Source organism: Haliotis cracherodii, unplaced genomic scaffold (assembly GCF_022045235.1).
Source record: "Haliotis cracherodii isolate W230 unplaced genomic scaffold, xgHalCrac1.p SCAF_3, whole genome shotgun sequence".
NCBI classification, from domain to species: domain Eukaryota; kingdom Metazoa; phylum Mollusca; class Gastropoda; order Lepetellida; family Haliotidae; genus Haliotis; species Haliotis cracherodii.
The window spans coordinates 40,384,932-40,397,388 of record NW_027266286.1 but is presented as its reverse complement, the minus strand read 5'-3'; the positions used below and the strand labels follow the sequence as shown (position 1 = coordinate 40,397,388).

The 12,457-nt window shown below is 39.8% G+C and overlaps 2 protein-coding genes across 4 annotated transcripts in view; one reads left to right on the top strand and one right to left on the bottom strand.

Annotated features, from left to right (window-relative positions):
- LOC139474870 (uncharacterized) overlaps window positions 1-3,007 on the bottom strand; it is a 112,417-nt gene extending 109,410 nt beyond the window's left edge. For both annotated transcript variants that reach the window (XM_071258057.1, XM_071258058.1), the window contains exon 1: window positions 2,878-3,007. The gene's annotated coding sequence lies outside the window, so the exon portion shown is untranslated. The remainder of the gene's footprint in view (window positions 1-2,877) is intronic.
- A 3,177-nt stretch (window positions 3,008-6,184) lies between these two features.
- On the top strand, window positions 6,185-9,657 carry LOC139474815 (uncharacterized). 2 transcript variants are annotated; one of them, XM_071257939.1, is made up of 2 exons: window positions 6,185-6,826; window positions 8,779-9,657. In XM_071257939.1, exons 1-2 carry the CDS (start codon window positions 6,487-6,489, stop codon window positions 9,324-9,326), a joined length of 888 nt encoding a protein of 295 aa, XP_071114040.1. In that variant the 5' UTR covers window positions 6,185-6,486; the 3' UTR covers window positions 9,327-9,657. The 2 variants fall into 2 exon arrangements, 1 of the variants encoding a protein (XP_071114040.1); XR_011654000.1 differs by lacking the exon at window positions 6,185-6,826 and adding an exon at window positions 6,833-8,320 and having other exon boundaries at window positions 8,779-8,866.
- Window positions 9,658-12,457: the final 2,800 nt, after the last annotated feature.

The following is a 12,457-nucleotide window of genomic DNA, read 5'->3' as shown; positions in this document are numbered from 1 at the left end:
TACAATGATCTTTCATTGATATTTCTTTCAAGACTTTCTTGAACATTTGTCATGCTTATTGACAATTTTTCTGCATACAGTATACACACATGTAATTAAAACAATAACTACATTCAGAACTATTGGGGTACGTAACATGTTTCATGAGGGAACAAGATGGATTTTGAAGTATTTCAGCATTTGTTATTACTGACAGAAACAAATCATCAATGGTGACCTTGACCATAATTAGAGGTCAATTCAAAGCCATGGACATGTAGGTTATGTAATTGTTGTGCAAATATAATTTCAATATGCCCCAAGATTGTAGTAGACAAACAGATGACAGCCTGGTGATAAGCTCACACACACATACAATAACTGTTACATATCACTATCCTGTAGAGCCATAATTCTATTGTCACAGCATTTGTAACTAAAGCCTCCTCCAATGTCGGAACTTCTCGTATTTAAGCCCGGTAGTCATCCCCATAGAGCACAGATATAATAATTGTCCTGATGTCCGTCCCAAATTAAAGAGAGTTACATTTTTAGGATTTTACATCACTTGTCGCAATATTCTAGCTATATCATGGAAGGACATGACAAATTGTAGCCATGTATAAAATCAAACCCATAAGAGAGATGACCCAACACCTTCACTGATAACCACTAAACTATTTTTCTGCAACACTTATAAGTTCAGGACAAATAAGTAGGATCAATTGTATACAAATGATTAGTTTATAATATATATTGCATGTCTATTTAATTCAGTCTGTAACCTGGATATAAGTAAGGATAAGAATTTATGGATGAACAACTTCTTTATTCTTTAATAAAGAAGTTGTTCATCCATAAATTCTTATCCTTACTTAGGACTCCAACTTCTAAATGCCTACCAAAGAAGCCTGGATATACTTGTTGCAACTTGGGAATATTTTTATATTCTGAACACCCTATTGAAAGCATGCACCTTGAACAGTATCTCCTTCATGTAAGAGTGTATATTTGACTGTCCTGACTGGCCAAATACTTATACGCAGACATGATGCAATACTGACCGAGATAAAATCACGGAAATAGTGTCTACACTGTCGGAATGTAATCTTGACTACACCGGTGAACTATCAAGTCTTAGTGACCTTCACAGATACAGCAGTCAACACAAGGCCACAACATGGCCAGTGAAACTGGGTAATCATGCCGCAATGTGTACTAACTGACCGAGTCTTCCATAATGATAACCTACAAACATCCGAGCAGGTATTTCCCTCACGTTCTCTTAAAGCTGCACTGTCCTGAGTCCTGTTGGTTACAGAGTACATGAGGATCTCCCAGTCTGTCCCACAGGAGCCCTTGGAAATAGGCTCGGAGGAAAACACAACACACTGGGGATACAATTCACTTCTATTGTCTCCCTAGCATACTCCTGTTTCCTGTCCCAAGTACACAGTGGTCACATACTCAGGTGTTGAATGTCCCAAGTACACAGTGGTCACATATTCAGATGTTGAATACTCCAACTAAACTGTGGTCACACACTTAGGTGTTGAATGCCCCAACTAAACTGTGGTCATATACTCAGATGTTGAATGTCCCAAGTACACAGTAGTCACATACTCAGGTGTTGAATGTCCCAACTAAACTGTGGTCACATACTCAGGTGTTGAATGTCCAAACCAAACTGTGGTCACATGCTCAGGTGTTGAATGTCCCAACTAAACTGTGGTCACATACTCAGGTGTTGAATGTACCAGCTAAACTGTGGTCACATACTCAGGTGTCGGATGTCCCAGCTAAACTATGGTCACATACTCAATCTGGTGTTAAATGTCCCAACTAAACAAGCTAAACCGTATTCTTGAATTAACAAGAATTTTGTTTCTTTACATTTTATGAAAGAAATGGATGGGTAATGGAAGGTTAAATTGTAATTTTATTGTCATATTGATTTTATTTCCTATGAAACTGAATCACCATACAGCCTTTTATTCTAATTAACACAAATTCTGTTCAGATGTTACATGCTGATGTTGTGATAAATTAAATTATGTAAATTGATAATAGCCTTAGATTCATTTTTTTAAATCATTCTGTCATATTTGGATATTGATGGTTTCTTGCATTGCTTGATTAAATGTCCATGTGAAAACACACAGCCATATGCTACATGGTCAAAAATAATGTTTTTCTTTAACAAACAGAACAGCACTGATAACGAGATTTAGTCTATGTCACTGTTCTATACTTCAAATAAAATACAACAATAGTGTTTATTTTTCATTTCATTTATTATTTCAGACTTTTGAGAAAACAACGGATAGTAGGCCAATTTTAATGGTGAGATTGTTTGTTTAGTGTGAAAATAACAATTTGACTTGAAAATACGATTTTGAATGAAAGTTCATGTCATGCATATACAGATCAATGATGATCAATGAGAATAAAATAAAAAAAACTGAACAGGACAAAGAAAACAACACTGGTTACAACGTGGCGTTGCATGTAACAGCATTACATAGTAAGCTTATCGCACAAGCTTCAAAAAGGGACACCAGTTTAGACCCTCATGTTGTATCAACGTCTTCTCGCGAGGGATTAACCGCCTGCACACCAGTTAATGCAATGCTTGTATGCAGAGTGAACGAACCGATGAAATATCAAAATAGTCTGGACATGAAATAGCAACTGACCATATAACTAAGACGTACTCACATTCCTATTTCGTGCATGTTTGATTCTGATATGCTTTCATAAATACGCGTGTACGACTCAATCGTGTGTACCTGCATTTTCGCATATGTACTACTAATGTTGATTTTTCCTTGTGGTAGTGCAACGAAGATATCCGCTTCCTCGCGACTGCTTACATTCAAATGAGCCTAAAACACTTACCCTTTCTGAAAGCCTTGAAGCGTTTTGACTGTTTGGTGCAGGCTCTTGTCTAAATAGTCCGGTCCGAATTAATGCGTATAATGGTCGAAGCGCACGTAGTAACATACTTTGCCGTGGGCATTCATGTGAATGGCACGTGCTCGATGTAAGACCTTCTCTGATTGGTCCAAGCTGGACTTACCCATTTCTCGGGGTTGTTTATATGTTTTACACAACATCGTGTATTCCATGTGGTGCATGCTTATCAGATAACTGTACATACGTGAACGCATATTTTAGGGCTTTTTTCGCCTCCAGTTGTATTGCACATGAATAGAAACAGAGACACTCGTGACGTCTATTAAGAATGGTTTTAAAGTACCAATCACTGCTGGTAGTGAATCGAATATGAGGGCCTGAACGTACGGGCTTGTGTTCACCTGAAACTATCTTAAAATGTCTTTTATTGTAGATTGAAATACAGAACTAAAGGAGCATCCATTTTATAGAGATCGTGGTGGTGGGGAGGGGAGAGGGGGGAGGGGAGAGAGAGAGGGGGGGGGGGGGGGGGGGGGGGGGGGGGTTGGGGTACTTTTTCAGAACAATCCATCTTTTTCCCAGCTGTATCCAACAAACATTTTTTTAATGAGCACCACCAACATCTATTCATTATCGCTTTGAACACAAAATTGTTGACGTTTGAGTATTTTCCACAAAACGAACTACTCATTTCTGACACCACTGCCAACAAACTATCCATTTTTTGACATATGCATGAACGAACTTTTTATTCTAAAAATCTCACAACAACCCCAGCCAGTAAAATTAAGACACGCGGGCAGGCCAGGTGGAAAATAACAACTGTAATACTGACTTGATAAGATTTCATTCAGCTGCGCACATGACGGAATTTACGCTGCGCCGCATTGAACTTTGGCCCCGCGTGAGGGAAATCCCCACCGTAATAGATTACCCTTGTCCGTCTCCAGACCCTTGAGAAATAATTTAGATTGCCTAAGCTCTGACATTCATGATTGTTCTAGGCTCCATTTGGATTTTTATTTTGTTGTTTCGAATATATATATATTAAATACGACAACTTTATTTCTGGGACAAAATGTCAGACTAGCTTACCCCCTGGAAAGCATGTCACTCTGGACAAAGGTCTCTCCATTCATTCTTCACTGACCGGGCACAGTGCGGTATACCTCTTACTGGACAGTGAAAGCAGAAACCATGTAATAGATTATATGGTCTCTGGTGAAAGCAAACCGTTAGTCTGTCTTACAGACCGTGATACAAATATATATCAAAATACAGCCCATGCAAGTCTCTAATGTTTGGCAAGTCAAGATTACTGAAGTATCTGAAAATGAAGAGAGTCCCTGGGCTCCCTTTTATTATATTTTTATTAAGATAACTGAACAACTGTTTTTTTTTCTGTACGATATGTTCATTTCAGAGACTAGATGTAAGTCTAGCAAACCGTCCGTGGGACCCTGACTTCCACAACAAATCGCCAGGTGAAGACTGATACAAATCACTGAAACACCGCCAGCTGCAAGCTTTGCAGTGTATTATTCAGGGTGTATCTTTTATAATGAGTGCGGCTGTTTCTGAATAATTAAGACTTGTATCATATGATGAAGGTTTTGACATAAGAGGGTGCACAGGTGGCCCAATCGTCTAAGGCGCCGCGATTCGCTCTGCAGAGTTGCGACCCTTGGGCACGCCAGAAACCTATGATTGTGGGTTCGAATCCCGGTTCGCCCGGTGCTCGTGGGTTTCACCGAAGTGGTAAACGTCTGAGACCTGCATCACTTCGGGCTTTCCTCCCACGTTAAGCTGACACGCTGCGATATAACTTGAATACAGTTAAAAGCGGCGTAAAACCCAACTCACTCACTCACTCATTTGACATAAGAATAGTTAACGCTGGACAGAAAATACCCGTTTAAAACAAATAGCCTGGTGTCTCTAAATGACGACAAAAGATAGCGAACCTGAACAAAAATGTCATTAACATGTAGTTCCTGTTCCTGGTGGAGTTGGGATACTTCACATGATCTGATCTTGGATCTAGTCAGGTCCTGTTTGAAGAGAATCAACGCCCTCCGTGTGGCGATGCTATAGCAGGGAGTAGTATGAATGTAAATTATAGTCAGGGACTCCCGCTAGTTAATGGAGCCCTGCATGTGTTATCAGTTAACACAGCGTCGTGGCACACTCGATCCGACTATCACAATGTGTGCAGTGTGTAACGGCAAGCAGATGGGAACTGTTATATAACGGGCAATATGTCAGTGAATTTATGTAATGTTTATTTAGTAATAAATATCTGCATTCGACATCATTGTGATGATGTTGGCAGATACATTCATTACAGAACGATCTGTTCTCTAAGCCCACGTGCACAAAACGATAGTTTCTATAATTTACTTACTATCACACATGCTTACAATACATGATAGTGGCAGCATTAATCGCTTTGTGCACGTGGACCTTGGTATAATAACCATTCCTTTTGCAAGGATAGATATTTTAGTCTAGGATCATACTTGACGTAGCCTACTTCTCATGGTAGCCTCTGGGCTAAGGTTTAGTCTCTGAAAATATATAATTTTGATAGACTCAAATAATTTCATTTACATAGGACATAAACAAGACAGTCACCGGCTAGTCATACGTGTTTATATCGGTGAACCATTTATATCATTGCTGTGTATGTATATCCACAGTCAACGCGACAGGAATTGTATGTGCACACGACAAAGCACACAGAGCGTACTTTTAGAGGATACTGATTTGTCCTAGTTTACTTGACATTCACCCTGTTTCCAAAAATGTATTCTCCCATCAACAATATCGTGATCCGACTCTCGAATGGAAAGCGGAAAGTTTTATCAAACCGGAATGTTTCACCAGTGGCGAAATTTTCCCCTTCCCTATAAGGTGCAACAGTCCTCGTTATAACGTTACATTGACATTGAATCGCTTTCAATGAAATTACCCCTTTGTATCATTGAGTTTGATTTCATACTCGACTGAGCTTGTAAATTTTGTTTAATTTACATTTGCTGAGTAACTTTTGAGAAGTAAAATCAAGCGTTAAATTTGCCGAATGCGCGTGTGTTTTCAACCCGGTTCGAGAAACCGGTTTCTATATTTGCGTTCCTAAGGAAACCTGAATGAGCAAATTGATAGCCCATGCGTTGTCCACGTGCATGTTCGCAAATAGGATATCCAATCAGAATGGCCGAGAGATGTTTTGTTCGTCTCTGGAAAATCTTGATTGGTTAACATATAAATGAAGTTGAATGTGTCTTACTACAAGTATTCTCAAATTGCATTCGGCGAGATACGAGGTGGTAGCGAACGAGAAAGTCATTGTCCCTACGCAATTCACCAACAGTCGATTTTGTGATCACTACACCAGTTTGTATTCGAACACATTACTGATCTTTGGAAATAGATAGTGCAGCTGTCATATCTTAGTTGAAAAAATATCTCTTCAACCGAAAATAAGAGAATATTCAAGATCTTGTATACAGAGTTGAAGAAAAAGAAACTTGTACAAGCATTAGACAGATTTTCATCGACTCCATCCAAATTACTCGCCCAAACTCGAAGATGCTATCTTGCGAAGCCCTGCCCGAGGAGACATGCCCTGTTTTGGACATGGACGAAGATCAGTTCCTGAGGCAGAATTCTCCATACACCACAATGCGCTACGACGATTTGAAGCATTTATTTCATTCAGATAGCGAGTTCGCGCCAGCCCTTCACATAAAAACGCGATCTCTACAGGATCTCTTCAAATCCCGTTCCGTGGAAGAGATAGAAGAGCAGCATGCCGCCATTTCTGAAAAATGCCGTCTGCCACCTCAAGTCGTCTGCGGCAGCGAGCTGAACGAAGCGCCGGTCCAATACGAAGTGAAAGGGCTACTTCCCCACGAGCTACCAGTAATAGGTGAGGAATTGAGGGGATTTGGGGGTGTTTCATTCACTTATTCACATTATCATCCTTGTGTTAATCCGCATTCATTATGATAAGCGATTTCACCCGTTAGGAAATTGACGTGGAGCTAATTTTGGCACAATGGCGTTATGGCTTGACTGCAAGTGCGTTTCCACAAGGCCTGGGTCGATAAATGAAGAGTAAGCCCGGACAAGGAATAGGCTACATGTCACTCTTACATGACTCATGTTAAGAGACAAGTAAATGAATTTGGTGCTCAAGGCGATTTCACACTCAGAACGATCATCTCCACAGAAACTTATTTTACCCTGAATATATTTTGAAATGCACTTGCAATCACTGTGTAATCTTAGATAATAGGATCCTTTCAATGAAGAAGGTAATGTTATCAAGATGATTATAATTTTTGCGCCAAAATGAACAATGATACCAATGAATAACAAATTTTGTGTACAAGGAATGTGTAACCTATCCACACATGAGTATCTGCACTGGTTTGGGCAACAGGTGGAAAACATCACTTCCACTTCACCGAGTGACCCCGCCCATAGTAACCGTCAGTATGTAGTAGGACATTATTTCATTCGGGCAAATGTCTCATACGTTCAGCGTTGATTGTGTTACAATATCAGAGAGCAGGCAGACACCGATTAAATTATGTTTGCACCCGACGACCATGTGTTACCAGTCGTTGTAACACATGTTCTATAATAAACCGAATCAATATTTCACCCCGATGCGATATTCTGAACAGCCGTTCTCGATACGAGATATCGTTATTCGTGAACTGCATGCCACAAGTGCAAAAGGTCACCTTGAATTAGCAAATGGTTTGTTAAATGGTCTGCCCAGACTCACATACTGTACATATTGCTGAAGCATGATCCCCTACCAGTGTAGATACCAGTGGTCGCTGACGATTTTAAGTGGTAGGAGATATTATTTCTTGTAAGGCAGTCAAGGGTATATAACCAGTGTGTCGATGTATTTCACTCATGACAGTGTAGGCTATTACCGTATTATCGGTAATATAGTTAGATAATACGGTAATAGTAGAACATTGTTCGGAATTGGAATATATTGGAGATACTAGGATTGTATTGTTGTCATTTCAGGCAAAACGTTATAATTTTGTACTTTCCATCGTCCAACTAAGACGTATCTCATTTTTGCCATGTTGTATTATTAGGTTCACATGTAGTTTCATATTCATCTGAACTTTTTCATGCTTAGAGAAAAAATGTATTATGCTTTGAATATGTGTTGATATGTGATCATCGTTGTTGTTGTTGGTCACTTGTTCTGTGTATGCCGCCATTCTTGTGCAATTTCCTTTTGGAACAGATAGTTCGGGTTGAGAGATGATTGCGATTCGCTGACAAGGATCGCACGCATCAATCGCTCAGGGGAGACAACCCACCCAGTGGGTTTACCGGCAGTTCAGAGACACCTGGAGTACAGAACTATAGTATTCCTTTCTTACATGTAATTACTATGTATTCTGACGAATCATTGTTTGAAACATGTTATTTATCCTTTCACTTCTGTATTATCATGCTTATCCATTTATGATTCTGACATGTGCAATAATGAACACAAACAAGCATTCACCATATGATAAAGCTTCCAAGATTGTAAATCTATTTGCATAAGACAATGCATTATTTCAGTATGAGAAAATACCACACAAGATATTATGTTAGAATTAAGTATTAAGGTATTGTAATAATAACTACCAATTGTAGTATGTAGTTTTATTATAAACACACAGTTATTTGTCTAACTCGAATGACCGTATGGTCATGTCAAGTACGTTGTATAAACAAAGTAAGGTTGTTTAACATATCGCGATATAGTTTAGAAACCCAGCACATTCCCATACTATGATCCCCTCTCAAGATTCCCAAGGACAGCTTCTAAGAATCACAATTGTTTTTCCACAGGGATATACGTAGACAAGCGGATCTGTCCTGGGTTCCGGTATAAGGTGCGGTATAACGGGAGAGACGAGGAGCTGTTCGATGGGGAGGCACGCACACTGCTCAGTGTGGGGATGGGCTACGGCAAGCGACTGACCTTTGAGGGAGAATACAAAAACTACAATGACAACTATTTCTGGTCGGACAGCGACCCCGAGGGATTCGCTTTCAGCCTCGACGTCGTTTCTGTCGGCGATGTGTTTGTTATTTACAGTGCGCTGTCTGAACCCGTGGGAAAGGTCACGGTCGAATCAATCGTGGGTCACCAGGAAGAGACCAATCAGGAGACTGGAACGGGATCCGTGTCCAAAACAGTTCGGGTCATGATGACCTGCAGTATTGATTATTATCAGCGTCATCAACTTCTAGACCTGCATTCGAAAGACTTGGAAACGATCGAAGGCGAGGTGCTTGCGGTGAAACACAAACGTGAAAAGAAGGCCAACATTACCTGCATCAAAAATGTGAATTTTTCCCGCCTAGGCGAATGCACGCTCCAAGTTGACCAATAACCTTCCATTTTCCTGTTACGAATATCTATAATTTTTCACATCATTCTTTTAAAGGAATGTGTGACATTTCCAAAACGATAATGACGAACAACCCATACGTTTTTGACGATTATTTATATACCAAATACATGTGCTGATTCTGCTGGTGATATTTGTATATAAGATTCTATTACAGGATTTGTTTGTCAGATTTGGCCTTTTTGCCTATGACTGTTAATATTCAACAGGCCAAATTGGATACACCCAGACTTGTTGGTATTTTGCGGTTCTTTTTGAAAACCAGTATTGCCATTTTGGTGTTATTGTTTTGTTGTTTTGTAATAAAAAAATATGTGTGAAATCGCATTCAGGTTCTTTTCGTTATGTTTTTATCCCCCGCCCTAACGTAGTTGGCGGGGTATATTGAAATTGGTCCGCCTGTCCGTCCATGCGTCCCTGTTTGCCTGCGTCCCGAAATCTTTTTCAGAGCATAACTCAGAAACCGTTAGATATTTCTCTACGAAACCTTGCATGTCTATCAGACACATGTGGAACTGGTGCCTTTTGCTATTTAGGAATTTTTTTTTTTTTAATTTTTACATTTATATGGCAATAAGTTGGACTTAGGTTCATTTATGGAGCGTAACTCAAAAACTGTTATTTCTTTCTTACTCTCTACTAGGCACATATTGAGCCTTTTGTTATTTAGGAATTTTTAAAAAAAAAATTATGTTTCCATGGCAACAAGTTGGACTATAGGGTAGAGTTCGTTTCGGGAGCATAACTCAAAACCCATTCAATACTTTCTAACAAAACTTTGCATGTCTACCAGGCAATGAACTGGTGCCTTTTGATATTAAGCACTTTTAGACTTTTTGATATATTTTTTGCGTTTCCATGGCAACAAGTTGGACAATAAGGGTAGGGTTCGATTCCGTATGAAATCTTCCATATCTACCATACACATGCTGAATTGTTGCCTTTTGCTATTTATGAATTTTAGAAATTATTTAAGTAATGACACAACTCATTACAAATACAGTTATATATTCTATCATCAACTGCAGGAGGCAAAAGTATCCAGTTATAACATTTATAGTGCTGCAATTAGGCCATTTACAAAAAGGTCTATTGAACATAGTTCACAGGAGCTAATGCATTGCACACAACCGGATATGTCATATTGGCGGAGGATATGAGTATTTCATGCTTGTTTTATTTGAGTTCAAGTTCTACTTGTGTAGGGGCCATAAAAATGTCCGAACCACGGACCTTCTGACCCGACGTCTGACGACTTGTCCCCATGACCACAGAATTAATCCCGTCAGCAAGCTGACAACGTAAGGATGCCCACTGGGGTGTCTCCACGCCCTGCTACATGCGTCACCCCATAGATTCATTTTGGTGAAATTTAATATGAACGTGCTCAGTCCCACATTGGGCGCCAATGTAGCGGCCAAATAGTATCCGGAACTCGTGAAGGGATTCGAACCGCGGACCTTCTGATCCGAGGTCGGACGCCTTGTCCACATCACCCAAAGAGGTTGACAAGGTAAAGATGTCATCTGTGGGATGAATCCACGCCCTGCTACTTGCAACAGCATACTTGCTACAAATATGCAAGAAAAGGTCGGTGGTACCGCGTTTATGTCCTCAGATTGGATAAAAGGGGTATCGGATGGTTAAGAGGACAACAGAGTGTGACAGGTGGTTGACCACCATGGGCGACTGAGAGTGGCTTTAAGGCGTATTTAGCTATATTCCAGCAATATCACCGTGGGGAACACCAGAAAGGGGCTTCATACCTAGAACCCATTTGAGGAATCGATCTATGCTACTACTCCACGGCGTATTTGTGTCTCTTACGACCTGACACATATGGTGTGCCGTACCTTAAACGCCGCTTGCCGTAGATTTTTTAACATTAATAATGCAGCTATGATATTGCTAACTGTTTGTAATCACCTAAGGCGTTCTTAGACCATGAACGCTCTTATCCCCCATGACGGTCAACAGATTAACGTCCGGGGAACGACCACTATATACATACAATCTATTATTCCTGTGTCCGAACACATCATTGTCGGTTCTGGAAATACAGGATGGCCCAAAGTTTGTTTTCACTGCGTGAATGTTGAAGTGAGCGTGAAATATGATAAGAGTCTAAGTCCAGGAAGTGGGCGTTTTGGTATGACTGAATTTGGTTTAACGCCGCTTTGAACAGTTCCGTTATATCGGGGGGGGGGGGGGGTGTTAACTTAGCGTGAGATGCACAGAGCCACGGATAGCCATACTGACTGTACTGATTACATTAAAATTTTAATGTAATCAGTACAGTCAGTATAGTATGGCTATCCGTGGCCCTGTGGTGAGATGGAAGTCAGAAGTGATGCAGGCCTGCAACGTTTACTGAGGACCCTGTGACGGCATATATTGTCGCTGGTGACAATATATGCCAACGTACACGGCACACATTATCACCAGTCGTCACATATTATCGCCGGCGACGATATATCCCGGAGGTGCAGTAATTTGGTAGGCCATAGATATGATAATCTAAGATCTTTAGATGACTCGGGATATTGTTAATGAGGACACCATGATGAAGATGCTTTACATTATCTTTTCATTTGGCCTCAGTGTACGGTTATTAGATGTAATTGTTACTTCTATAAGAATGCATATGATCTTAACACTTTTTTATATGGAAATACAAATTTAACTGAAAATATTAATCTATGACCAGAAGCCAGAAATGTTTTATATTATGAAATGTGTTGTGTTGGAATATACCTCTGCTACAGTAGATATAGGCAGTGATATACAAGTGATACACTAGTCAGACATCTATAGATAGCTGTATTATTATTTATCTGTTAAACTTTGGAATGTCTATGTACATGTATATATTTATCTATTTGACACTTATTTGATGATTATCACTTCGATTTTGCTAAGTATGTTATAAACTATTCTGTACAATATATGATGTAATTTATATTTGGGGAAATATTGTTAATAAATCCCCATCCACTATACATAAGATTGTAGAAATATATTTTTGAAATCATATATGCCGCAACAGTTGTGTGCGTCTCGGTGAGTAGGAGTCAGACAGAGACAGAGCGACACACAGACACTGACACTTTCAT